The sequence below is a fragment of the Pan troglodytes genome, chromosome 2 (genome assembly GCF_028858775.2).
Source record: "Pan troglodytes isolate AG18354 chromosome 2, NHGRI_mPanTro3-v2.0_pri, whole genome shotgun sequence".
Classification (NCBI taxonomy): Eukaryota; Metazoa; Chordata; class Mammalia; order Primates; family Hominidae; genus Pan; species Pan troglodytes.
In genome coordinates, this window is record NC_086015.1 from 55099535 (window position 1) to 55124737 (window position 25203).

General features: G+C 38.5%; 1 protein-coding gene across 12 annotated transcripts in view; it reads left to right on the forward strand.

Moving 5' to 3' along the window:
• The window catches only part of DOCK3 (dedicator of cytokinesis 3), a 711354-nt gene that overhangs the window by 393186 nt on the left and 292965 nt on the right, over window positions 1-25203 (forward strand). For all 12 annotated transcript variants that reach the window (XM_016941175.4, XM_016941180.3, XM_054681895.2 and 9 more), the window contains exons 7-9: window positions 6532-6616; window positions 20363-20404; window positions 21361-21515. In XM_016941175.4, the coding sequence (XP_016796664.1) occupies window positions 6532-6616; window positions 20363-20404; window positions 21361-21515 (282 nt within the window). The remainder of the gene's footprint in view (window positions 1-6531; window positions 6617-20362; window positions 20405-21360; window positions 21516-25203) is intronic.

Consider the following 25203-nt stretch of genomic DNA (forward strand, 5'->3'; position numbering starts at 1 on the left):
AATACTATTACATCCTGTGATGTATATCTGAGTAATATTCAGTTAGAACTTCCAAGGATAGGAACTGAACTGGTCCTGTAATCTTTCATTTAGAGTTTTAATTTAGTCAGGAGCTCTCCACATCTAGATAACAATTTTTTATTTTGTTTCCTGAGATTAGGAATTATTTATTTGGCCTAAAATTTGAATATTCAGACATTAAACTTATGTGACTTAAAATTATTGGCCTAAAATTTGAATATTCAGACATTAAACTTATGTGACTTAAACTTATTGGCCTATATGTAGATACTCCATAAGTAAAAATTATTAAATTGTATCAGATAGAAACTGCACTTACTACATTGTGCTCTTATATTTTTAGGAACTGCAATACAAGAAGGGCAGAAAGTTGTGTTCAAATTAACTAGTCATCATCTTTGCTCAAGTGTCTTACATAGAGAATTAGTCAGTTAATTATATCTACTCCAAATTTTAAAATAATTTGTCTAGTGATGTAATTTTAATTTAACTTAATATTTTCAACATCTTCTCTAAAGATGCTAAGTTTCTTCTGTCTCTAATTTCATCACTACAGTAGCTAGCTAGGTTAAAATTGCATTAACCGAGAACTGACATAGCCTAATTGATCTCTGCCTTGGAAAAATACCTAAGAAATATTTTATTCTTAGAATAATAATTTAACAAATCATACATATATGTATATATATGTGTGTGTATATATGTGTGTATATATATGTGTGTATATATGTGTGTGTGTGTATATATATATATAAATTTCTGGTTCTTTTATTCTTTCTTTCTCTCCGTCTGTCATTTTTTCTTCCTCCTCCCCTTTTCTACTTTCTCATATTTTTACATATTCTAACCCATCTATATCTCTTTCTTCCCACTTAGTTTATGTCTCTCATCAAGGGAATTGATTTGGAGTAAGATACACAAGCAGTAGTTTAGTTTGTTATATGCAGAAAATATCCCCCAGTGAGTTTCCTCTTAAGTAGATTTTTAGCCAGGATCTAGAAAGGTTTATGGCTTAGTACTTTACCCTTAAGGACTTACTGATATTTTCCAGCTTTAGGACACCTGAAATTAGCAGAAGTTTTCAATGATTTCACAGTTACGGTTCTTCCCGTACCTGGTGGTGTGCTCACTGATCAGTGTCTTGCCCTGTTCACAGTCTGGGATGTCTTGGCTATGTTTAAAGTATGTATGGTCAAAGTCCTTGTCAAGTTTATGTTCAATCGACTGACTAACACACACTCTTACACAGACACTCTTTTGGCATTTTTTGCTTATCATTATAACCTGCACTCAGCACTTGGTAGGCACTATGTGAACGTATTTGAGTAATAAAGTGGATTTGTTTTCATGCTTGGTGGACACTCATTAATCAATTGATATTTGTTTCCTTCTGGTTTGATGTTTGACACAGAATCATCTTTCAAACAGTTATGACTAAATTGATTTTACAACTACTTGTAGCCATTATTACTTATTATAACTTTCACAGTTATTTTTAAAAAGACAGGTATAATGGAAATACCCTAGGTTCAGAATGAGAACAACCTAGCTTGAGACAAGCCCAGCTCAACTCCTTTAACAGGCCACTTAGTTAACCTCAGTGGGCCTCAGCTTCCTTGGTTAAAAAATGGATCTAATACTGTCTACTTCCCAAAGTGCTTAGAGATGATGTACATAAAGTGCCTAGCCCAAGTAAATGTTGGGTAAAAGGTAGTAATTACTAATTATATATTTTTATATGTTATATAAGTGTAAATATGCTGTGTTTTCATTAGTATAGTTCTTATCTGTATGCTGTTTTTACTATAAGCATTAGAAAAGGGCACTGCTCCACAAGAAATCTTAACATCTCCATCTTTTCTCAGCTGATACTGGGTCCCCATCCCCTGGGCTGCGGACCCCTGTTAGAAACTGGGCCGCACATCAGGAGGTGAGCTGCCGGTGAGCCAGTATTACTACCTGAGCTCCACCTCCTCTCAAATCAGTGTGAACCCTGTTATAGTGAACTGTAATGCGAGAGATCTAGGTTGTGCACTCCTTATGAGAATCTAATGCGTGATGATCTGAGGTGGAACAGTTTCATCCTGAAACTATCCTAACCCCTGCACCCTCCCCCCGATCCATGGAAAAATTGTCTTCCATGAAACCAGTCCCTGGTGCAAAAAAGATTGGGGACCACTGCCTTAAAGTATCCATTGTATATAATTAATTAACTTCAGATTATTTTCTATATTCTGTGGTTCAGATGGGGAAAGGAAAAAGATAAAATAGAACATAGAATAGAGAGTATAGAGCATTTAAAAGAAATAGAGATTCAGGGTCTCAGAGAGCTCCATCTGAAAGAATATTGGGTCAGGATTATGTCCCTTATTAGCTGCTGTGTCCCTAGGTTGAACATGAGCTTAGCACAGAGTAGGTTCTAATATATATTTGTTGAATTATTGGAGTGAATGAATGAATGATCAATGATGGGTGAGAGAAGACCAAGTATTTTTGTGAAGACTGTTTACCTAAACAATTGGTAGGACCATTTGTGAAAACTTAGTTCTGTGCTACATCTGTATGTAGATATACATAGATGTTTGCCCCCTGCTTGTGTTCATCTGTTTAAAGAGTTTTTTATCCAGACACCATACTTCTTTGATCACAATCCCTATAACTCTAAGCTAACATTTTGGCTAACAATGTAACATGGGGATAATAATTAAAATAACAGTAGCAATTTACAATGCCAGGTACTGTGCTGGGTCCTTTATGTGGATTAATCCTTACAACAGCTTACGATAGTAGATTTTAGACAGTGTGGTTTGGTGGTATACCCAAGATACAGACCAGCCGATCTGACATCAGAACCCATGCTCCTTAATACTGTAATGCAATGCATCTTTTGCTGTGAAGATAGAGATCATGTTGACCATTCCCTGCATTCGATGTTCACTATTCTTGGAGTAAACCATAGGAAAAAATAGCCAGGAGCCTCTTTTTGAGAGTGAAGTTTGTAGTGAACATGTATTGGTTCTCACTGTCCAACATCTCTGCCTTTTTCAAATGAGGACAGTCACTAACATAACTTTTGCAAACTACCCTTTATCCATTAAAGATAGTCTTAGTAGGAGGAACTCTTTTTGGTTTTTACCAGATCACCCATTAATTATTCTCTTATTTCTCAAGATAATGAAATTACAAAACTAAAAGATACTGTGCTCTGGTTACTTCTAGGAGAGGGAAAACACTCTGCTCTCAAGAGAGGATTAACATGAAGAATATGAACATTTGCATGACTCAAAGCTACTGTATTCTTTATGTCTAACACCATTGGTAGGATACATGATAGTTCCTCAAAGTTCTGTGGGGTGGATAAATATTTATATGGGAGGGCAGCTGACTGTACAAGCAAGCTGAGCTTGCCATGATGCTAAGATAGAGTTCTTATAATGCCAGTCTCCACACATGGCCATCACTGTGTGGTGCACTACCACAGAGGAGCACATACACTCAATTCCAGACCTAATGACTTAAATGTCATCTGGATATTTCTTAAACTGTTGTTTCTAATACAATTTTTTTTTTTTTTTTGAGATGGGGTCTTGCTCTGTCATCCAGACGGGAGTGTGGTGGCATGATTTTTAGCTCACTGCAACCACCGCCTCCTGGTTTCAAGTGATTCTCATGCCTCAGCCTCCCAAGTAGCAGGGATTACGGACACCCACCACCATACCCAGCTAATTTTTGTGTTTTTAGTAGAGATGGGGTTTCACCATGATGACCAGGTCAGTCTTGAACTCTGACCTCAGGTGATCCACCCACCTCAGCCTCCCAAAGTGCTGGAATTATAGGCCTGAGCCATGGCGCTCAGCTGAAAACATTTTTGTTTGAGACAGGGTCTCTCTCTGTCCCTGAAGCCTGAGTGAAGTGACACAATAATAATGCACTACAGCCTCAAACTCCTGGCTCAAGTGATCCTTCTGCCTCAGCCTCCTGAGTAGCTGGGGCTGCAGTCACATGCCATCACAACCTGGCTAATTTTTTTTTTTTTTTTTTTTAGAGATGGGGTCTCACTGAGTTGCCCAGGCTGGTCTCAAACTCCTGATCTCAAGCAGTCCTCGCTCCCTGACTTCCTGAAAGTCTGGGATTATAGGCATGAGCTACCGCACCTAGCCATAAAAACACCTATTTTGATTATATTATTTACTCATTCTTTTTTGTTGTTGTTGTTTCCTAATTGTAGGGTAGTTCACATATATTTTTAGATCTCAAATGATTAAAGAATATGTATGAAATGTTGTCTCTTCATTTTTTATTATTTTAAAAAGTTTAATGTGACTACAGAAAATTTGGAAAGTGTTTTAAATATTACTATTTCAGTTTTCTGATACAAATGCTAATATCATTCTTGTGATCTTTCCATTGTTTTTCCATATCTCTATAAAAGTATTTTAAATATTTGAAATTATATCTGCAAAATTTATAATGTCAGTTGCTTTTTATAAGAAGGGGGTAGAAAGGATGTACTGCACCTCGCTCTTGCACTCCATGAACACTACTGCCTTTGCATGCTCTAAGTGTTAGAAGCCGGAGGCCTGAAATTGTTTCAGATAAGTGAAGAATAGCTAATAAGAGGTGATGGAATGGAGTGTTTCTTTGATATAAGGAGTCGGGATCCCAATTGTAGAAAAATACAGTTTCATAGATTTAAATGCATTAACTTCAATTGGCATAGTTTTATCATTAAATTGTAAACCATCATGGATAAGGCCAACAGTTTATTACTGATCTTCTCATTATGTAAAACTGTGGGTTATTTTTAGCATTTGGTTCAAAAATTTTTTCTCTTTAAAAACTCATTTTTTTAATTAGTGGATAATAGAAAAAAACACTACTTTAATTGAAAAACATAAGTTTTTAACCTTTAATAGGAAAATGTTTTTTTTCTTGCCTGCTAGAAAGTATACATATAAATTTTAATTCTTAATCCTAGTAACCATTTTAGCCTATGCTGTTAGTACATTTGCTTCTATAATGCTTTCTCCATATAGGTTTGATTTTCCATTTTTATTTTATCAATCTTACTGCAATGTAATTTTATCAGATATTTTCCTATAAACAGGGTATAAATTGTAAATGAATCTGAATTTTGGATGTGCACCTGATTTTATTTTCAATGATGAGTTTTATGCACAGAAAGAGCTTATAGATTTAGCTGTGCTAGCATGTTCTAAAATAGTTCATAGTCTAGTTGAAGAGAAAAAAGAATCTTTCTTCTCTATAATCCCATGGAATGCTTTTGCCAGACACAAGAATTCATAACCCTTGTTTTGGATAGGGTGGTCACAGAGCATCTCCAAAATTCTGATGAGAGTTACAGACCCTCTCCTCAGAAAAAATGTATAATGAGCACACACACAAACTCATCCGTGTCATAAGCAGTTTCAGAGGTCTACAACCCTATAAACTCCATTGAATTCCTGGTTTAGAGCTGTTGTCTTAGAGTGCAAGAAAAGAGCTAACGTTTATTGACCATAAATTTACATACCATTTTGAACCCAAGTGCTGACTGTGTCCAGAGTTATTTCCACTGCCTAATACTGCCATTACCATCACTTCTTCTTACTGCCCCAAAGATCCTCCAAATACTGTTGTCTTGAGTAGTAATACTTGTTGGTTAAACTTTTATCTAATGTTTCTTAAAATATTGGTGCTAATACATATCTAGGTCTTTACCAGTATCAGTATTAGTTAAATTGAAAATGAGATGAAACTCAGCCAAATTATACATCTCTTTGAACACATGGACATGGGGAAGGGAACAACACAAATTGGGGCCTATCTGGGGGTGTGGTGAGGGGAGGGAGAGAATTAGGAAAAATAGCTAATACATTCTGGGCTTAATTTCTAGGTGGTGGGTTGTGAGGTGCAGCAAACCACCATGGCACACGTTCACCTGTGTAACAAACCTGCACATCCTGCGTAACAAACCTGCACATCCTGCACATGTACCCCAGAACTTAAAAATAAAAAATTAAATAAATGAATAAAGAGAAAAAGATACATCTCTTTGCATTTAGTAACTTTTAAGAGGTGAATTTTATGTGTTTGACTTTGAATTACACCCTGAAGATTTTTTTCATCCTAATGAAACTAATGCATAACTAAACCTTGAGCATAGCTGTCAGATGGGGAGAAATAGAAAAATAAACATGACTTTTTAATGATGTAAAGAAAACCTATCCTTAATGAACTCAAGCATGCTGATATAATGTAATACTGAATGAAACCTTTTTACCATCATGAGTGGAACTGCCTGAACTGGAATTGTGTCAACTTAAATCCCTAGCCTCATTTACCCAGAAGTGAACAGAATTAGTTGTTGCTGTATAAAGACATGTTCCTGCTAGGACAGTGTCTGATCCTCTGTCCACAAGATGTGGCAGGTATGGGTTCCCAGGCACATAAAGAGAGATAAGCAATCTGAGTACATGGCATACTGAGTGTGGTCTTTCTCTTTACTAGACATTTGGGCCTGGACCTGGTGCCTCGGAAGGACTTTGAAGTAGTGGACTCGGACCAGATTAGTGTCTCAGATCTCTATAAGATGGTAAGAAATCTAACATGAGGTAGCTTGTTCCTGCATACCTCATTTTTTCTCTTTTGTTTATTTTCTCTAATGTTATGAAACAACATTGCTAAAAATTTTTTTTGGCCTCTTTCCCAGTGTATTTAAGTGATATTCTGGCCATATCTGTCACACTAGCTTTCCAAATAGGATTCCATTGTAGTAAACTACAGATACTGGGCTTACCAAATTATCTAGGCATTACTTCTTTGTTGACTTTCTTGGTGAACCAGAGCTCCTTCAGCCTGCAGCATAACTAAAGTTATGTCTCTTTCCTCTCACCTCTTTGAAAGAGAAAGTAGTTAAAGCTGGAAAGAGCCAATTATTAGGTAATATAGAAATTGAGCCTGGAAATAATGTACTAGTCTTTCTAGAGAGACAGAGCCTGATAGATTCTTAGCTATCTGTTGGTTATTACAAAAATATGTTGGGTCGACTAATCAAGATTACATTTATAGTCTAGATGCAAAGTAAATAAATGAAGGGTACAATATTTTAAAGTAAAATAAATAGAAGAAACCTTAGGTGGTGACAGTTATGCTTAGACTAACAGACTGGATAAAAACTCATTTTGAAGAGTATGTATTTGATGAGTATATATTGGTGAGATTTATAAGTTTTAGAGTCTGTTTAATAAACTGTAATATTTTTAGGGAGCTTAGAGGGTACCAAGTATGTTGCCTGGACAAGGACCTAAGGAAATTTGCCTAAGTAATATGCAAATAACATATCAATTGCTTCTGCACATTTGTTTGTGTGTACTTACTAGCATACCCAAGCAATTGTGTTCAGTTGCTTTAACTATGCTGTATGCAGTACAATAGGTTGATAAGTGTGAGATATAGAGATTAAAGATAGCTGGATGTGGTGGCATGCACCTGTAGGTACAGCCAGCTACTTGGAAGGCTGAAGTGATAGGATTGCTTGAGCTCAGGATTTTGAGAGCAGCTTGGACAACATAGTGAGACCCATCTATTTAAAAAACAAAAAGTATGAACAAGACTTATCTATTCCCTAAAGAATCTCACTATCTAGGGTATTGGTTCCTAATCCCTTTTGGGTCATAGAAGATCAGATGAAATTTTCTCCCAGGACAATGCAAGTATGCTTTGCATACAAAGTTTTATAATCAGTTTTAGAGAATTGATGGATAGTTTCTCCTGATGCTTGCTCTGAAGCCCATGCATGGACCCTATGTTAGAAACTCTACTCTAGTGGAATCAATAGACCACAGTCAAACAGTTGCCATACGTGTGCTGCATATATGTGCTGTGTAGCATAATTGAAGTATACAATGATGCTCTTAGAGGTAGTGACTGGTTTCCTGGGAGTAGGAAAAGAGAAGGAAAGACATTCCAAAAAGGCACACAGCATATGGAAGTGGCAGTTCCAGGAAACTATAAGACATTTCATAACTTCGGCATAGAGTACCACTAACTCATGTTAGTGAGTGGGAGTGAGGCCAAGAAGGAGGCAAAAGTCAGACCATGAAGAGCTGTGTATTTCTCAAATTAGAGTCTATCGAGTAGTCTGAAAGAAGCATGAGAGTGACATAAGCAGATACTGGTTTCAAACATTGACTCTGTCTAGAGAGAATATAAAATGCAAAAGACTGGAATGAGGGAGGAAAGAGATCCAGAGTAGTGATTCAGGTAAGAAAAATGGCTAGACAGCAATGGACAAGAAATACAATAAGAATGTAGATGTTTGGAATTAAAATTGATAAATTTTGATGATCAATTAGATATGGAAAGTGAAGAGAGAATGAGAGTTTGAAACTAAGAATTCCCCTTGGAATACTGGCTTGGAGGATGCTGTTTTCTTGGTAAAGATTTTGGATTTTATTCTTAGTGTGACAGTAAGCTTGTGAAGGTAAATTGAGCAGGAGAATCACATGATCAGCTTTACATTTTTAAAAGATGCCTTTGCTTGCTGTGTGGAAAAGGATTGGAGTGGGGCAAGAATAGAAGTAGAGAAGAGTCATTCAAGCAGGAGAACTTAATTTCAGTAGCTTGAGCTAGAGCTGGAAGAGTGAAACTAGTAAGAAGTTGTTGGATTCTGAATATATTTTGAAGTTAGAACCATAGTTGTAGATAGATTAAATTGCCATGTGTGTATACAAGAAAGAGAAAGGTCAGAAAAGAATTATACCTGTGTTTTTGACCTGCCTAATTATATAAAAGTGAAATGGGAAACCTTGTGGAAGAAGCAGTTTGGAGAGTGAAGCAGTAAGGATCTATAGCTGTGATTTTCTTTTCACGTTTGAGATTCCTTTTAGACATCCCACCAGAGATGCTGAAAGTCTAGAGCTCATAAATGAAGTTCAGATAAAACAGTTTTAGAGGCATCATATTACATATGGTATATAAGGCTCTAGGGCTGAATTAGATAACCACCTCCTTGCCCAGACCTTCATACAGTGAAACCCAGTGGCCATACAGCACTTCCAGACAACCAAGCATCAATAGACAAAGCTCTCACATAATGTTCACTATTTGGGCGATGGGTACACTGAGAAGCCCGGACCTCACAATTTTGCAATATCCATACAACAAATCTGAATCTTGAAAAAAGAGAGAGACAGAGAGAGAGAAATAAACAGAGAGAGAGACCAAAATGAACAACATACGGAAGGAACTTGGAAGAAAGAGACAGCCCAACAGAAGAAAATGGTGATTGCTGTCTGCAGAGAGAAATTAGGAAACAATTAGGAAACAGAGTACAACAATCCAAAGAGCTTTACAAAATTAAAAAGCAGATTACTGGAATACACTTGGAATAAAGGTTAGAAAATAGAGAAAAATCTCCCTGAAAACAGAACAGCAACAAAATAAAGTAACAGTAGGAGAGAAAACGTTTAAAAGTTTAGAGGTTCAATTCAGGAAGCCTAGTATTCAGAAGAGAGAATAAAGAAACAAAGAAAGAAAATTACTGAAGGAATCATATTAAAAAGTTTCTCAGAACATGGATATGAGTCTCCAGATTTAAAGGGCCCAATGTAATTATGAAATTTCAGCTCACTAGAGATGGAGATGAGCTTAAAATTCCAAAGAACAAAATGGATCACATACAAAGGATTTGTTGTAGGAAAAACATTTGGCTTCCTAATAGCAGCATTAAAAATTAGAAATAAGAGCATTACCTTCAAAATTCTGAGGGAATATAACATTCAACCCAGAATTCTATATTTACTCAGCCACATTATAAATCAAGTGGGAGAGTAGCCTAAAGAAAATTTTGGTCACTCAGAGTCTCAAAACAACAATAATAACAATGCTCTTTAACTCCTTTTCAGGAAACTACTGAAGAGTAAGTTATTCCTTCTAAAATGAAGGAGTAAATCAAAAGGTCTACTGTGTGTTATCCAGGAAAGGGATTCTGACACAATGAAAGCCCTCTTTATTTCATTTTCTGCTAAATTTCCTGTCTTTTTATCTCATGTATTTGCTTTTTCATACAATTAGATATGATAAAAAACAATTATAAGAGTCCACACATTTATTAAAAACCACTTAGGATTTATATGTTAAATTGCACAGTAAATGTTTTGGTTAAATCTTAAAAGTTCAAGATTCAAAAGAATATCCTTTTAGATTTTGTGTTAACATGTAAATCTATTACTGGAAATTATGAAGACTTTATATGAAACTTTCTGATTATAATACTTCTTGTCATTGATTTTAGGGAAAAAATCCTGTATGAATAAGATTATACTTAAAGTTTGCACTCATGGCATTTTTAAAATAAAAAATGAAGCCTCCATGCAAATGTTGAATGATAATGATTGATAAAAGTCTCTTTAAATACACAGTTGGATTTTGCATTCTTTTTATTTGTTTGTTTTATTTTGTTTGTTTGTTTTGAGACAGAGTCTGTCTTTGTTGCCATGGCTGGAGTGCAGTGGTGTGATCTGGGCTCACTGCAACCACCACCTCCTGGGCTCCAGCAATCTTCCCACCTTAACCTCCCAAGTAGCTGGGAGTATAGGTGCATGCCACCACACTCAGCTAATTTTTATTTTATTATTATTATTTTTATTTTTTCGGTAGAGATGAGATTTCGCCATGTTGCCCAGGCTAGTCTTCAACTCCTGGGCTCAAGCGATCCTCCCACCTTGGCTTCCCAAAATGCTGGGATTACAGGCCTGAACCACCATACTTAGCAGGATTTTGCATTCTTTATGATGAAAACCAGAGGAAGTCCTTAGTGCTCTTCAATTCTGCATCATAACAACTCTAAATCCATTTTAAACAATAGAGAATTGGTGCTGCGAAAATATAAAGTATTTCAAAAGACACCACAAACTATTTGTGTTAATCTTAGCCATGCATCTTTGTGAAATGTGACACTCAAAAATTACATAATATGAGAGTTTCTAAACTGTGGCAAGATCTAACAGAATGCTTGCATTATAGCCCCCTGCTTCATTATTATCCATCCACATTATCATGTATTGGGATTTGTGTTTGCCTGTTGTCTTCTTGTGTCAATTAATATTTTTAATAGCTCAATATTTATACATTCATTTCTGGAATAAATCAGTCAATTAGATTATTTACTAAAAATCAGTAATTTTATATGCTTCATCCTTTCATAGATTCTGACTAGATATGCCTTATATTTCCTTGTAAGACTCACAATATTTAACACAATCCCCAACCTATATAGCAGGCAATTAATTTTGTTATTCAGTTGGTTAGCATAGCCAAAGCTGCATAGTTTCTTTCCATATTGCTAGACTTTTGTAGACCAAATGAACAAGAGACTTTACAGGGCTGAAAATGATTTCTCTACTGGAGAAAAACTGGCAGAGGCAGTAATGTGTTCCATGCATTTCTTAATTAATTTATATTTTTGACATACATTGCTAGGCACTTGTAGTATAAAGATAAATAAGACAGTGTTTTGCTCCCTGGAAGTGCAAAGTCTAGAGTTACATAGCAAACAAGGAAACAATGCATTACAACCCTAATAGAGGTGATGATTACACTGAAAAGGGAGGTATTGGCTGACCAGCTGAAGTCTAGTTGACAAGAGTGCCCTGAAAGAGGTTCCAGAATGCCAGTTCTGATGCCTTTCTCTGGCTGCCCATGTGGTATGCTTTCAGACTAAATCATTCTCTCAAAATTTAATGACTGAAATAAAAAAATTACTTATTATTGTCAACAGGGATGTTTCATACTGAAATTAGCTGCTTCATAAACTCCTTCTGTATATAGTTCTAATTGAAAATTTATGACTACCAAGATTGGTAGTCCTTTTAATTGGTTAACAGTAAATCTACTTGAGAAAAATGGCTTAGTGTAGCTCCTGGATATAAAATAAAACAACGGAATTTATTTTACTCTAGTAACCTTCCAGTGAGATATGGTCAGTAAACCACAGAAAACCTGATTTGTTTTTGAATGCTTGAATTTTTTTTTTTTTTTTACTTTTTTAAAACCTGTTTTATATGTGAATTTTTCTTTTGTGCATATACATTCTATATGATGTTTTGCCCAGCTGGTGGAGACTTGATTTTTTATATTTCATATATATCATGGGGACATATATTTCCATGAATGAACATTAATACTCAATAATAATTAGTTAATATTGCTAATATACACATGGATATTTAGTAATAAGCAAATATAGCTGGTCAGACACATTTAAATTAATATTTAATTGTACTTCTCTTTTATATAGGGTTAAATATGTGTGTTTGGAAAAGAAATGGAAACTTCCACTGCCACAACCATTCTTCTTACCCATGTGATATGGAGCAATTCAACAAATGAGTGTGGTACCATACCTCTAGGGTCCAAAAGGAAGCAGGATGAAATCTCTCATTGTTTCGTTTACCAACACCACGCACTGAACATTTGTAAATTCACCATTATTCCTGGCCAGGGTTTACTTCTAAATGTGAATGACTTTCTATAATAACTAATTATAAAAAATAACAATTATACTAATAATAAAAATACCAATTTTGAATAATAATTATCAGCCACTTACAGTATGATAGGTAATATGCTGAGTCAGTCTGCTCAAACTCTGTGAGGTTGAGTTAGGCATAAAATTTTATAGTCACTTTTCAGATGATGAATACACAGATATAAGTGTGAGTCAAGATTCAAAACTAGGCTGGTCATGGTGGCTCACGCCTGTAATCCCAGCACTTTGGGAGGCCAAGGCAGACAGATCATGAGGTCAGGAGATTGAGACCATCCTGGCTAACACGGTGAAACCCCGTCTGTACTAAAAATACAAAAAAATTAGCTCGGCGTGGTGGCGGGCACCTGTAGTCCCAGCTACTCGGGAGGCTGAGGCAGGAGAATGGCATGAACCTGGGTGGTGGAGCTTGCAGTGAGCCTAGATCGCGCCACTGGAATCTAGCCTGGGCGACAGAGCAAGACTCTGTCTCAAAAAAAAAAAAAAAAAATTCGAAACTGGAGGGTTGCAGGGGGTGGTATCAAGATGGCTGAGTAGAGGCACCTGGCACTTGCCTTCTACTCAGTGAGTAATTAACTACATATTGAATAGAGCATCTAAGACAGAATACTGGAGTTCATCAGGGAAGTGACAAGAAACTTCAGAGTCATGGAAGGAGAGGGAAGCAAAGCAGCCAGCCCACCCAGGATAAGCTTGGAGCTAGAAGGAACTCCCCATTGTGGAGAAAAGGCATTGTTCCAGAGAGAGAGTTTGGGCCGGGCCTCACACTACCTCTGAGATTCCACAGAGACACCACAGCACAGTGTCATTTTGAGAGCCTAGCTCCCACCAGACTGCATTTTTCTACCCTTGGGTCCAACACACCCGAATCTCCACACCCCTGGAGCCCTGCTGACATCCCCCTATGTCCATTCAGAGGGATGCAGCATCACAATACATACTGGACCCAGCATTGTTCCTGGGTCTCCAGCGCTTTAGCCCACACAGTGACTTACACCCTGGGGAATGGGTGGTGCAGTGCACCTAGGAGACTGGCCCCATGACAAAGAAAGCTAAAACTTGTGCTCCCCAGAACCTGAGAGTTGCATGTCTGGGGCTACTGCCACTGATAGCAACCCTGCTCCCTCCAGTGGCAGAGCCACTGCATACCTGCACACATTCAACACATTCAAGAGGCCTGGGGGACTGGTTCACCTGTGTGCATTGTCCCAGGACCTGAGGACCAATCTGCCCCATACACTGCCATGGGCACATAAGTGCATAGTCCAAGGAACTCACCTGTCACCACCAGTACCCACACATACCTTCCAGGACCTGGGTATTGACTAGCATTCCTCCTGCCACCAGCACCTGTGTTTACCACCTGGGGGCCAGAGGACAGACCTATCCTACCCACAGCTGTTGTCCCCATGTGCCATCCAGGGTGATCAGCCTGGTGAAGCTGCCCTAGCTGTTGCCTGTGTACTAAGGGACCTGAGAGGTGGCACACGACTGCTACTGCCATTGCCAGTGCCATGTGTACCACCACGGGGCCTGAGTACCCACTTGATCATTATCACTAGCACCCAAGCATGCTGCCCGGAGGCCCAAGGACTGACCTTCCACCATGGGGTCCCACATATACCACCTGGGGACCTGAGGACCAGCCCATCTGATCTTCTTGTTCCTAGCTAAGCCTCACCACAGCATCTACTAACAACCACAGTCTAAGTCACTACAGAACTCACAGACACCACTGACCCTGATTATAGCTGAAGAAATCATATGGAGAGTCTGCTACTGCACTCACCTAGAATCAAATCCAAAGCACCCTACCTAACACTAAATATACATCTATAGGAAAAAGTCTTTCCCTATGTAAACCAATCTATAAAATTAGAACAAGCAGCTGTTACACTGGATGCCCACATATCAATATAAGAACACAAGAAACATAAAAAAGCAAAGATACATGACACTTCCAAACAAAGACAATAATTCTCTAGTAACAGATCCCATAGAAAAGAAAATGTATGAAATCCCTGAAAAATAATTCAAAATAAGATTAAAGAAGCTCAGTGAGATACAAGAGAACACAGATAAACAATAAAAAATCAGAAAAGCAATTCATGAGTTGAAGTTTAACAAAGAGATATGCATCATAGAAAGGAACCAAACAGAAATCCTGGAACTGAAGCTTTAGTGAATGAAAGAAAAAATACAGTCAAGAGCTTCAACAATAGATGAAATCAAGCAAAAGAAAGACTTTCTGGCCAAGCGCAGTGGCTCATGACTATAATCCCAGCACTTTAGGAGGCCAAGGCAGGTGGATCACCTGAGGCCAAGAGTTCGAGACCAGCCTGACCAACATGGTGAAACCTTGTCTCTACTAAAAATAGAAAAAATTAACCAGGCATGGTGATGTGCACCTGTAGGCCCAGCTACTTGGGAGACTGAGGCAGGAGAATCACTTGAACCCAGGAGGCGAAGGTTGCAGTGAGCTAACACCACTGTACTCCAGCCTGGGCGACAGAGCGAGACTCCATCTCAAATAAATAAATAAATAAATAAAAGAGTTTCTGAATCTGAAGACAGGTTTTTTGACATCAATCAGATGAAAAGAAAAAAGAGTAAAGAAAGCTTATGTGACATACAGGGTACCAGAAGCAAATAAATATTCAAATTTTGGCAGTTTCACAAGGAGAAGGCATGGGCAAAGATATAGAAAACCTGCTAATGAGATAATAGCTGAAAACTTCACAAGTCTTGCAAGAGATAAGGACATCCAAATACAGAAAGCTCAAATATCCCCAAATAGATGTAATCTAATAAGATTTTAAAGGTATATATATATAATCAAACTATTAAAAATCAAAGACAAATAATTCTAAAAACAGTTAAAAGCGTCATGTCACATATAAGGGAATCTCCACCAGACTAACAGCACATTTCTCAGCAGAAACCTTCTAGACCAGGAGAGAATGGGATGACAGATTCAAAGTTCTGGGGTGAGGGATTGGTGGGGGCATGAGGGGAATTGTCAGCCAAGAATACTATACCCAACAAAGCTATCCTTAAATGGAGGTTACATAAAATCTTTCTTAGACAAGCAAAAACTGAGGGAATTCATCACCACTGGACCAGTACTACAAGAAATGTTTCAGGGATTTCTGTATCTGGAAGCGAAAGGACAATGTCTACCATCATGAAAACACACAAAAGTATAAAGCTTACTGGTAGCATACATATACAAATGAGAAAGGAGTTAAACATTACCATCATAAAAAAACCACCAAATCTTAAAGGCAAACAAGAAACAAGGAAGAAAGAAATGAAGAATGTATTAAACAATCACAAAATAATTAACAAAACAACAGGAGTGAGTCCTTACCTGTTACTAACAACCTTGAATATGAACTGTTTAAATTCTCCAATTAAAAAATATAGACTGCCTGAATTGATTTTAAAAATCAAGACCCAACTATATGTTCTCTACAAGAAACTCAGTTTACCTATAACGACACACATAGACTGAAAGTGAAGGTATGGAAAAAAAAAATGCCATGCAAATAGAAACCTAAAGCATGCAATAATAGCTATACTTATATCAGAGAAAATGGACTTTACATCAAAAAACATAAAAATAGATAAGGTCATTATGTAATGATAAAGGGATCAATTCAGCAACAGGATATAACAGTTGTAAATATATGTGCATCCAATACCACAGCACCCAGATATATAAGCAAATACTATCAGAGCAAAAGAGTTCAACAGACCCCAATGCATTAATAGTTGGGGACTTCAGCATTACACTTTCAGCACTGGACAGATTATCCAGACAGAAAGTCAACAAACATCAGACTTACTCTGTTCTATAGAACAAATGTACTTAACAGACATTACAAAATATTTCATTCAACAGTATAGAGCACATATTTTTCTCATCAGCACATGGAACATACTCCAGGATACAGCACATATTAGGCCACAAACAAGTCTCAACAAATTTTGAAAAATCAAAATCATGTCAAGTATCTTCTCAGACCACAGGGAAATAAAACTAGAAATCAATAAAAAGAGGAACTTTGTAAACTGTATAAACACATGGAAATTAAACAGCATGCTCCTGAATGAGCAATGAGTAAATGAACAAATTAAAAAGGAAATTTAAAACTTGCTTGAAACAAGTGAAAATGGAAACACAACATATCCAAATTCTGTGAGATATGGCAAAAGCAGTACTAAGAGGGAAGTTTACAGTAATAAATACCTACATAAAAATTGGAAAGATTTCAAATAAACAACCTAATGGTGTGCCTTAAGGACCCCAAAAAAGGAAAAACAAACTAAACCTAAAGTTAGTAGAAATAAGTAATAAAGATCAGAGCAGAACTAAACAAAATAGAGCTGAAAAAAACAATACAAAGGATCAGTGAAACAAAAAGTTGGTTTTCTGAAAAGATAAAATCAATAAACCACTAGACTAATCGAGAAAAAAGAAGGTCCATGCCGAGACTGGTTCAGTCAGGGAGACCCTAACCCAGTGGCACTGGAGGAATTAAAGACACACACACAGAAATATAGAGGTGTGGAGTGGGAAATCAGGAGTCTCACAGCCTTCAGAGCTGAGAGCCTCAAACAGAGATTTACGCATATATTTCTTAACAGCAAGCCAGTGATAAGCATTGTTTCTATAGATTATAGATTAACTAAAAGTATTCCTTACGGGAAACAAAGGGATGGGCCAAAATAAAGGGATGGGTTTGGCTAGTTATCTGCAGCAGGAGCATGTCCTTAAGGCACAGATCGCTCATGCTATTGTTTGTGATATAAGAACGCCTTTAAGTGGTTTTCCACCCTGGGTGGGCCAGGTGTTCCTTGCCCTCATTCTAGTAAACCCACAACCTTCCAGCGTGGGCATCATGGCCATCATGAACATGTCGCAGTGCTGCACAGATTTTGTTTATGGCCAGTTTTGGGGCCAGTTTATGGCCAGATTTTAGGGTGTTCCCAACAGTTCAAAATAAAGTCAGAAACAAAAAAGGATATATTGTGGCTGATGCCACAGAAATACACAGGATCAGCCAGCATGGTGGCTCACTCCTGGAGTCCCAGCACTTTGGGAGGCCAAGGCAGGTGGATCACCTGAGGTCAGGAGTTCAAGACCAGACTGGCCAACATGGCAAAACCCCATGTCTACTAAAAATACAAAAATTAGCTGATCATGGTGGCACATATCTGTAATCCCAGCTACTCAGGAGGCTGAGGCAGGAGAATCACCTGAACCCAGGAGGTGGAGGTTGCAGTGAGCCAAGATTCTGCCACTGCACTCCAGCCTGGGCGACAGAGTGAGACTCATCTCAAAAAAAAAAAAAAAAACAAGGAATCATTAGAGACTACTATGAACAATTATATGCAAACATATTGGAAAACCTAGAGGAAATGGATTAATTCCTGGACACACACAATCTACCAAGATTGAATCAGGAAGAAATGAAATGCTTGAATAGACCAGTAACAAGAAAAGAGATCAAATCAGTAATAAAAAGTCATTCAGCAAAGAAAACCCCAGAACTGTATGGCTCTACTGCTGAATTCTACCAAACTTATAAGGAAGAACTAACACAAGCTCTTCTCAAACTGTTCCAAAAAATTGAGGCAGAGAGAATTCATCCTAACTCATTCTACGAGACCAGCATTACACATTACACTGATAGTAAGTCAGACAAGGACACAAGAAAAAAAAGATGGGCCAGTATCCTTTACTAACACAATAAATACAGACACAAAAATCCTCAGCAAAATACTAGCAAATTGAATCCAACAACATGTCAAAAAGATTATAAACCATAATCAAATGGAATTTATCCCAGTGATGCAAGTGTGGTTCAACATGTGCAAATCAATCAGTGTGATACATCACATTGACAGAATGAAGGACAAAAACAATATGATCATCTCAATAGTCACAGAAAAAGCATTTGATAAAATTTAACATCTTTTCCTGTTAAAAACTCTCAACAAGTTAGACATGGAAGGAAAATACCTCAGCATAAAAGCTGTATATGACACATCCACAGCTGACATCATACTGAATGAGGAAAAGCTGAAATACTTTCCTCTAAGACTGGAACAAGACAAAGATACCCACTTTTAATTCTCCTATTCAACATAGTACTTGAAGTCCTAGCCAGAGCAATCAAGCAAGAGAAAGAAATAAAAGGCATTTAAATTGGAAAGGTAGAAGTCAAATTGTTCCTCTTTGTAGATGATATAATCTTATATATAGAAAAACCTAAAGACTACTAAAAATCTCTTAGAACTGATATACTGATATACTTAGAACTCTTATACACTGTTGGTGGGAATGTAAATTAGTACAGCCACTATGGAAAACAGTATGAGACTTCCCAAAAAACAAAACAGAACCACCATTTGATCCAGCAGTCCTACTACTGGATATTTATCAAAAAGAAAGAAAAATCAGTATATAAATGAGACACCAGCACCCTTGTGTTTATTGCAGCACTGTTCACAATAGCCAAGATATAGAATTAATCTAAGTGTTTGTTAACAGATGAAAGGATGAAGAAAATGTGGCATATATGCACAATGGAATACTATTCTGCCATAAAAAGAATGAAATCCTGTCATTTGTAGCAGCATGGATGGAACTAGAGGTCAATATGTTAAATGAAATAAGCCGGGCACAGAAAGACAAATATCTCATGTTCTCTCATATGTAGTAGCTAAAAAACAAAAACAAAAACAAAAAAATGTGCATCTCTTGGAGATAGGGAATAAAAAAGTGGTTACCAAAGGTTGAGAATGGTGGGGTGGTGGGGTTGAAGAGAGGTTGCTCAGCAAGTACAAACATCTAGTTAGAAGGAATAAGTTCTCGTGTTTGATAGCACAGTGGGGTGAGTGTAGTTAACAGTAATTTATTCTACATTTCAAAGTAGCTAGAAGAGAAGATTTGAAATGTTCCCAACAGAAAGAAATGATAAATGTTTGAGGCAATGAATATTCTAAATACCCTGATTTGATAATTATACATTGTATGCATGTATCAAAATATCATATGTACTTCATAAATATTTTAAAATATTATGTATCAATTTAAACATTTTTTAAAAATTGAAAACCTAGGATCCTCACTTCTGCACTTAGGTCCCTAACTTCTATATCATAGTGATGCTCATGTAATTTGAGCTTCACAATAACTTTGTAAGGAAGATAATACAGGCTCTTATCTGAATTTTATGTTCAGGAAAATGTCTTCTGGAGAGATTAAGGGATTTGTCTGAAATTTCACAGTCTTTGAGTGGCAAAGCTTGAATTATAATCTGCTTCTTCTCATTTCAGCCAGCCAGCCAGCAGTAAAGGAACAGCATGGGGAAGTGTTTGGGAGGGAGCCCTTTATTGTTAAAGGCATCATTGTGGAAAGTCTGAAGAAGCTGGATCAGGCAGCTCAGAAAGTGGTACAGTATATGGAGAGGACAGTGGCAAAGCAAAAATTTAGTACCAGGCACCGACTTGTGACTTGTCTGTTAGTCAGATCTGGAAGGGCTCAGGTTTGAATCTGGATTTTGCCACTTTCTTGCTATGTGACCTTCAGCAAATTACATCCATACTCTAAGCCTTAGTTGTCTCCACCAAATACGAATAACACTTATTTTACAAAGTTATCAGAATTAAATGAGATCATGAATATAAAAGGCATAGCAGACTGCCCAGCATATAGAAAGTTCTTAATAAAATTTAGTTTCTTTCCCGGTAGAGTTTATTTTTCTTTCCTTCTTTCCATAGCATTTATCTAGCCGGCAGAGTGTACAGCAAAGCACATCCCAGGTAAGCGGCTTTCCTGGGTCTTCCAGCCTTTCCCCTCAACTTTTTCTGTTAAGAGATTACAACATATGAATACACCAGGAAATGACAGACACCACTGACTTCTTGACTGTGTGGTGTCTTTATCTGAGGAGCTTTGACCTCTAAACAGTTTTGGCCAGACTCTACTTCTACTGTGCAGATTTGCATAAGCACAATTAAAGCAGACTGAAACTAAAATGAATCAGTCTGGGAGAAAATAAAAATGTTATTTAGAATGGTAACTATTACGAGGTAACAGTGTAAATCAAGCGCATTGGGGTCATAATGGCATTTCTTTAAAATGACTTTGAAAATGGTTTTCCGGGCTGGGTGCGGTGGCTCATGCCTGTAATCCCAGCACGTTGGGAGGCCAAGGCAGGTGGATCACCTGAAGTCAGGAGTTTGAGACCAGCCTGGTCAACATGGTGAAACCTGTCTCTACTAAAAATAAAAAAATTAGCTGGGCATGATGGTGGGTGCCTGTAATCCCAGCTACTCAGGAGGCTGAGGGAGGAGAATTGCTTGAACCTGGGCGTAGAGTGCAGTGAGCCGAGATCATGCTACTGCACTCCAGTCAGGGTGACAGAGTGAGACTCTGTCTCAAAAAAAAAAAAAAAAAAAAAGAAAAAAGGAAAAAGAAAATGGTTTCCTGGAGAATTAAGATATTTGTCACCTGGTAGAGATTTTTAGTTTACTTGTAAGTTGGAATTACTGTCCCTATATTTCTTCACTGTTTACTCCTCCCAGCTGCTTGCTTGCCCACCTCAACCCAAGTCTGTTGATGCAGCATCCCCTACAAGCAGAGAAAACATCTTCAGTTTCTCAAATAATCTCCTTCAGTAGTGTGAAAAGAGTTTGTAATTTAGTTTCTACTTTTTAATGATCAATATAAAAAATAACTAAAATAAAAATCACTGGGTTTTTTTCTTCCTCATTAGGTAGATACAATGCGCCCACGTCATGGGGAAACATGTCGGATGCCAGTGCCACATCACTTCTTCCTCAGCCTGAAGAGTTTCACTTACAATACTATTGGGGAAGATACCGATGTCTTCTTTTCCTTATATGACATGAGGGAAGGCAAGCAGATCAGGTGAGAGTCACTGGAAATTCTGGTGAGGTTCTATGTTAGGATGGTATGGGTCATAGGCATCTCTGGCCATCAGAGAAGACAGATGCACAGAAGAGGCAAAACAAGATAAAGTAACCTCATCTCATTAGCTAGGAGTTTTGGCCCCAATTCCCTGTGTGCCCTTAAGTCACGTAAACCATACCATGGGTGGCTGCCTTTTTTATGACTTTTTCCACATAGAAGGTCAAAATCGAGTCTTGGCTATCACCACCTCACAGAGAGAAAAGGATGCATCTATTTAATACCACAGAAAAGGCATAGGAGAAACATAGAACCAAACAAATGCAGCAGAGACACACAGCTCCAGAGTGCAGGAAGCCCTGGGCCTTGGCTTGCTGCATGTGGAAGAGAGGGTTTGCAGAAAAAGGGGGCTGATGGTGTCTTGTCTGGGCAGCCCATGAAAGGAGAGCATCTTCTGAGTTTCTTTTATATTGCTTGGGAACTTCTTGTGTTAGGAGTGCTTTATGGCTTTTACTTGCTTTAGTACTTAAAATTCGAAAGCAGATTTTTCACTTTTCCAATTATATATTACATGTGGGAAAATTAGAAATGGAAGTTATAACAGAATGCAAAAGAAAAACAGTTAATTTATATGCCCCACAGTGCCTCTGATCTTGACAAAAATATTAATACACTATGCTTTACTTTGGCATAGGAATAAAATGATGCACCCATTGATCAAGACATGTGAATTTTCCTTATCACCAATGGCTCCTAGTATGTGCCCTTGGGAAAGTTATTGTAGAGAAGGTAGTAGTGGTATTGATGAAAGCTAAAACTGTTGCATGTAGGCAAGACTACAGGCCAGGGCTGTGTGGATATAGATTCTGGCTGCTCTTCTTTTCCTACTATCCAGATGTTTGTAAACTTTATTTGTGTGTGTGAGAGTGTGTATGTGTGTGTAAAAATCCTTTCTTCAAGCTACATTTTATGAAAAAGTCCAATATATGAAACAGATAAAACTATTCCATTATTGTGGCCCAGGAGCAATGGCTCACGACTGTAATCCCACCACTTTGGGAGGCCGAGGAGGGCGAATCACGAAGTCAGGAGTTTGAGACCAGCCTGACCAACATAGTGAAACCCCATCTCTACCAAAAATACAAAAAATTAGCTGGGCGTGGTGGCGGGCTCCTGTAAGCCCAGCTATTCAGGAGGCTGAGGCAGGAAAATCACTTCAACCCGGGAGGCGGAGGTTGCACTGAGCCGGGATTGCGCCACTGCACCATAGCCCAGCTGACAGTGTGAGACTTGGTCTCAAAAAAAAAAAAAAAAAAAAAAAGATGGATTGTTGGCAAGATGGCTGAATAGGAACAGCTCTGGTCTGCAGCTCCCAGCAAGATTGATGCAGAAGGCGGGTGATTTCTGCATTTCAGCCGAGGTACCCGGTTCATCTCACTGGGACTGGTTGGACAGTGGGTGCAGCCCATGGAGGGCAAGCCGAAGCAGGGTGGCGCATTGCCTCACCTGGGAAGTGCAAGGGGTTGGGGAATTTTCTCCCCTACCCAAGGGGAGCCATGAGGTACTGAGCCTGACGAACTGTGCACTCTGGCCCAGATAGTGCGCTTGTGCCATGGTCTTTGCAACCCGCAGACCAGGAGATTCCCTCTGGTGCCTAACACACCAGAGACCTGGGTTTCAAGCACAAAACTGGGTAGCTGTTTGAGCAGGCACCAAACTAGCTGCAGGAGTTTTTTTTTCTCCATAACCCATTGGCACCTGGAACGCCAGTGATACAGAACTGTTCACTCCCCTGGAAAGGGGTGCTGCAGCCAGGGAGCCAAGTGGTCTGGTTTGGCAGGTCCCACCCCCATGGAGCCCAGCAAACTAAAAGATTCACTGGCTTGAAATTCTCACTGCCAGCACAGCAGCAGACTGAGATCGACCTGGGACACTCGAGCTTGGTTGGGGGAGGGACATCTGCCATTACTGAGGCTTGAGTAGGTGGTTTTATGCTCACGGTGTAAACAAAGCCGCTGGGAAGTTTGAACTGGGCAGAGCCCACTGCAGCTCAGTAAGGCTGCTGTGGCCAGACTGCCAGATTTCTCCTCTCTGGGCAGGGCATCTCTGAAAAAAAGGCAGCAGCCCCAGTCAGGGACTTATAGATAAAACCCCCATCTCCCTGGGACAGAGCACCTGGGGGAAGGAGCAGCTGTGGGCGCAGCTTCAGCAGACTTTAGTTTCCCTGCCTGATGGCTCTGAAGAGAGCAGCGGACCTCCTAGCACAGCATTTGAGCTCTACTAAGGGTCAGACTGCCTCCTCAAGTGGGTCCCTGACCCCCATATATCCTGACTGGGAGACACCTCCCTGTAAGGGCCTACAGACACCTTATACAAGAGAGCTCTGGCTGGCATCTGGCAGTTGCCCCTCTGGGACAAAGCTTCCAGACGAAAGAACAGGCAGCAATTTAATCCATCTTGAGTTAATTTTTGTATAAGGTGTAAGGAACGGGTTCCGTTGCAGTTTTCTGCATATGGCTAGCCAGTTTTCCCGACACCATTTATTAAATAGGGAATCATTTCCCCATTGCTTGTTTGTGTTAAGTTTGTCAAAGATCAGATGGTTGTAGATGTGTGGTGTTATTTCTGAGGCCTCTCTTCTGTTCCATTGGCCTATATATCCGTTTTGGTACCAGTAACACGATGTTTTGGTTACCGTAGCCTTGTAGTATAGTTTGAAGTCAGATAGCATGATGCCTCTGGCTTGGTTCTTTTTGCTTAGGATTGTCTTGGCTATGCAGGCTCTTTTTTGGTTCCATATGAAATTTAAAGTAGTTTTTTCTAATTCTATGAAGAAAGTCAGTAGTAGCTTGATGGGGATAGCATTGAATCTATAAATTACTTCAGGCAGTATGGCCATTTTCATTATATTGATTCTTCCCATCCATGAGCAAATGGAATGTTTTTCCATTTGTTTGTGTCCTCTCTGATTTCCTTGAGCAGTGGTTTGTAGTTCTCCATGCAGAGGTCCTTCACATCCCTTGTAAGTTGTATTCCTAGGTATTTTATTGTCTTTGTAGCAATTGTGAATTGGAGTTCACTCGTGATTTTGCTCTCTGCTCACCTATTATTGGTGTATAGGAATGCTTGTGATGTTTGCACATTGATTTTGTATCCTGAGACTTTGCTGAAGTTACTTATCAGCTTAAGGAGATTTTGGGCTGAGATGATGGGGTTTTCTAAATTTACAATCATGTCATCTGCAAACAGAGACAATTTGACTTCCTCTCTTTCCTTTATTTCTTTCTCTTGCCTGATTGCTCTGGCCAGAACTTCTAATACTATGTTGAATAGGAGTGGTGAGAGGGCATCCTTGTCTTGTGCCAGTTTTCAAAGGGAATGCTTCCAGCTTTTGCCCATTCAGTATGATACTGGCTCTGGGTTTGTCATAAATAGCTCTTACTATTTTGAGATATGTTACATCAATACCTAGTTTGTTCAGAGTTTTTAGCATGAAGCAGTGTTTAATTTTATCGAAGGCCTTTTCTGCATCTATTGAGATAAACATGTGGTTTTTGTCATTGGTTCTGTTTATGTGATGGATTACGTTTATTGATATGCATATGTTGAACCAGCCTTGCCTCCCAGGGATGAAGCCAACTTGATCGTGGTGGATAAGCTTTTTGATATGCTGCTGGAGTTGGTTTTG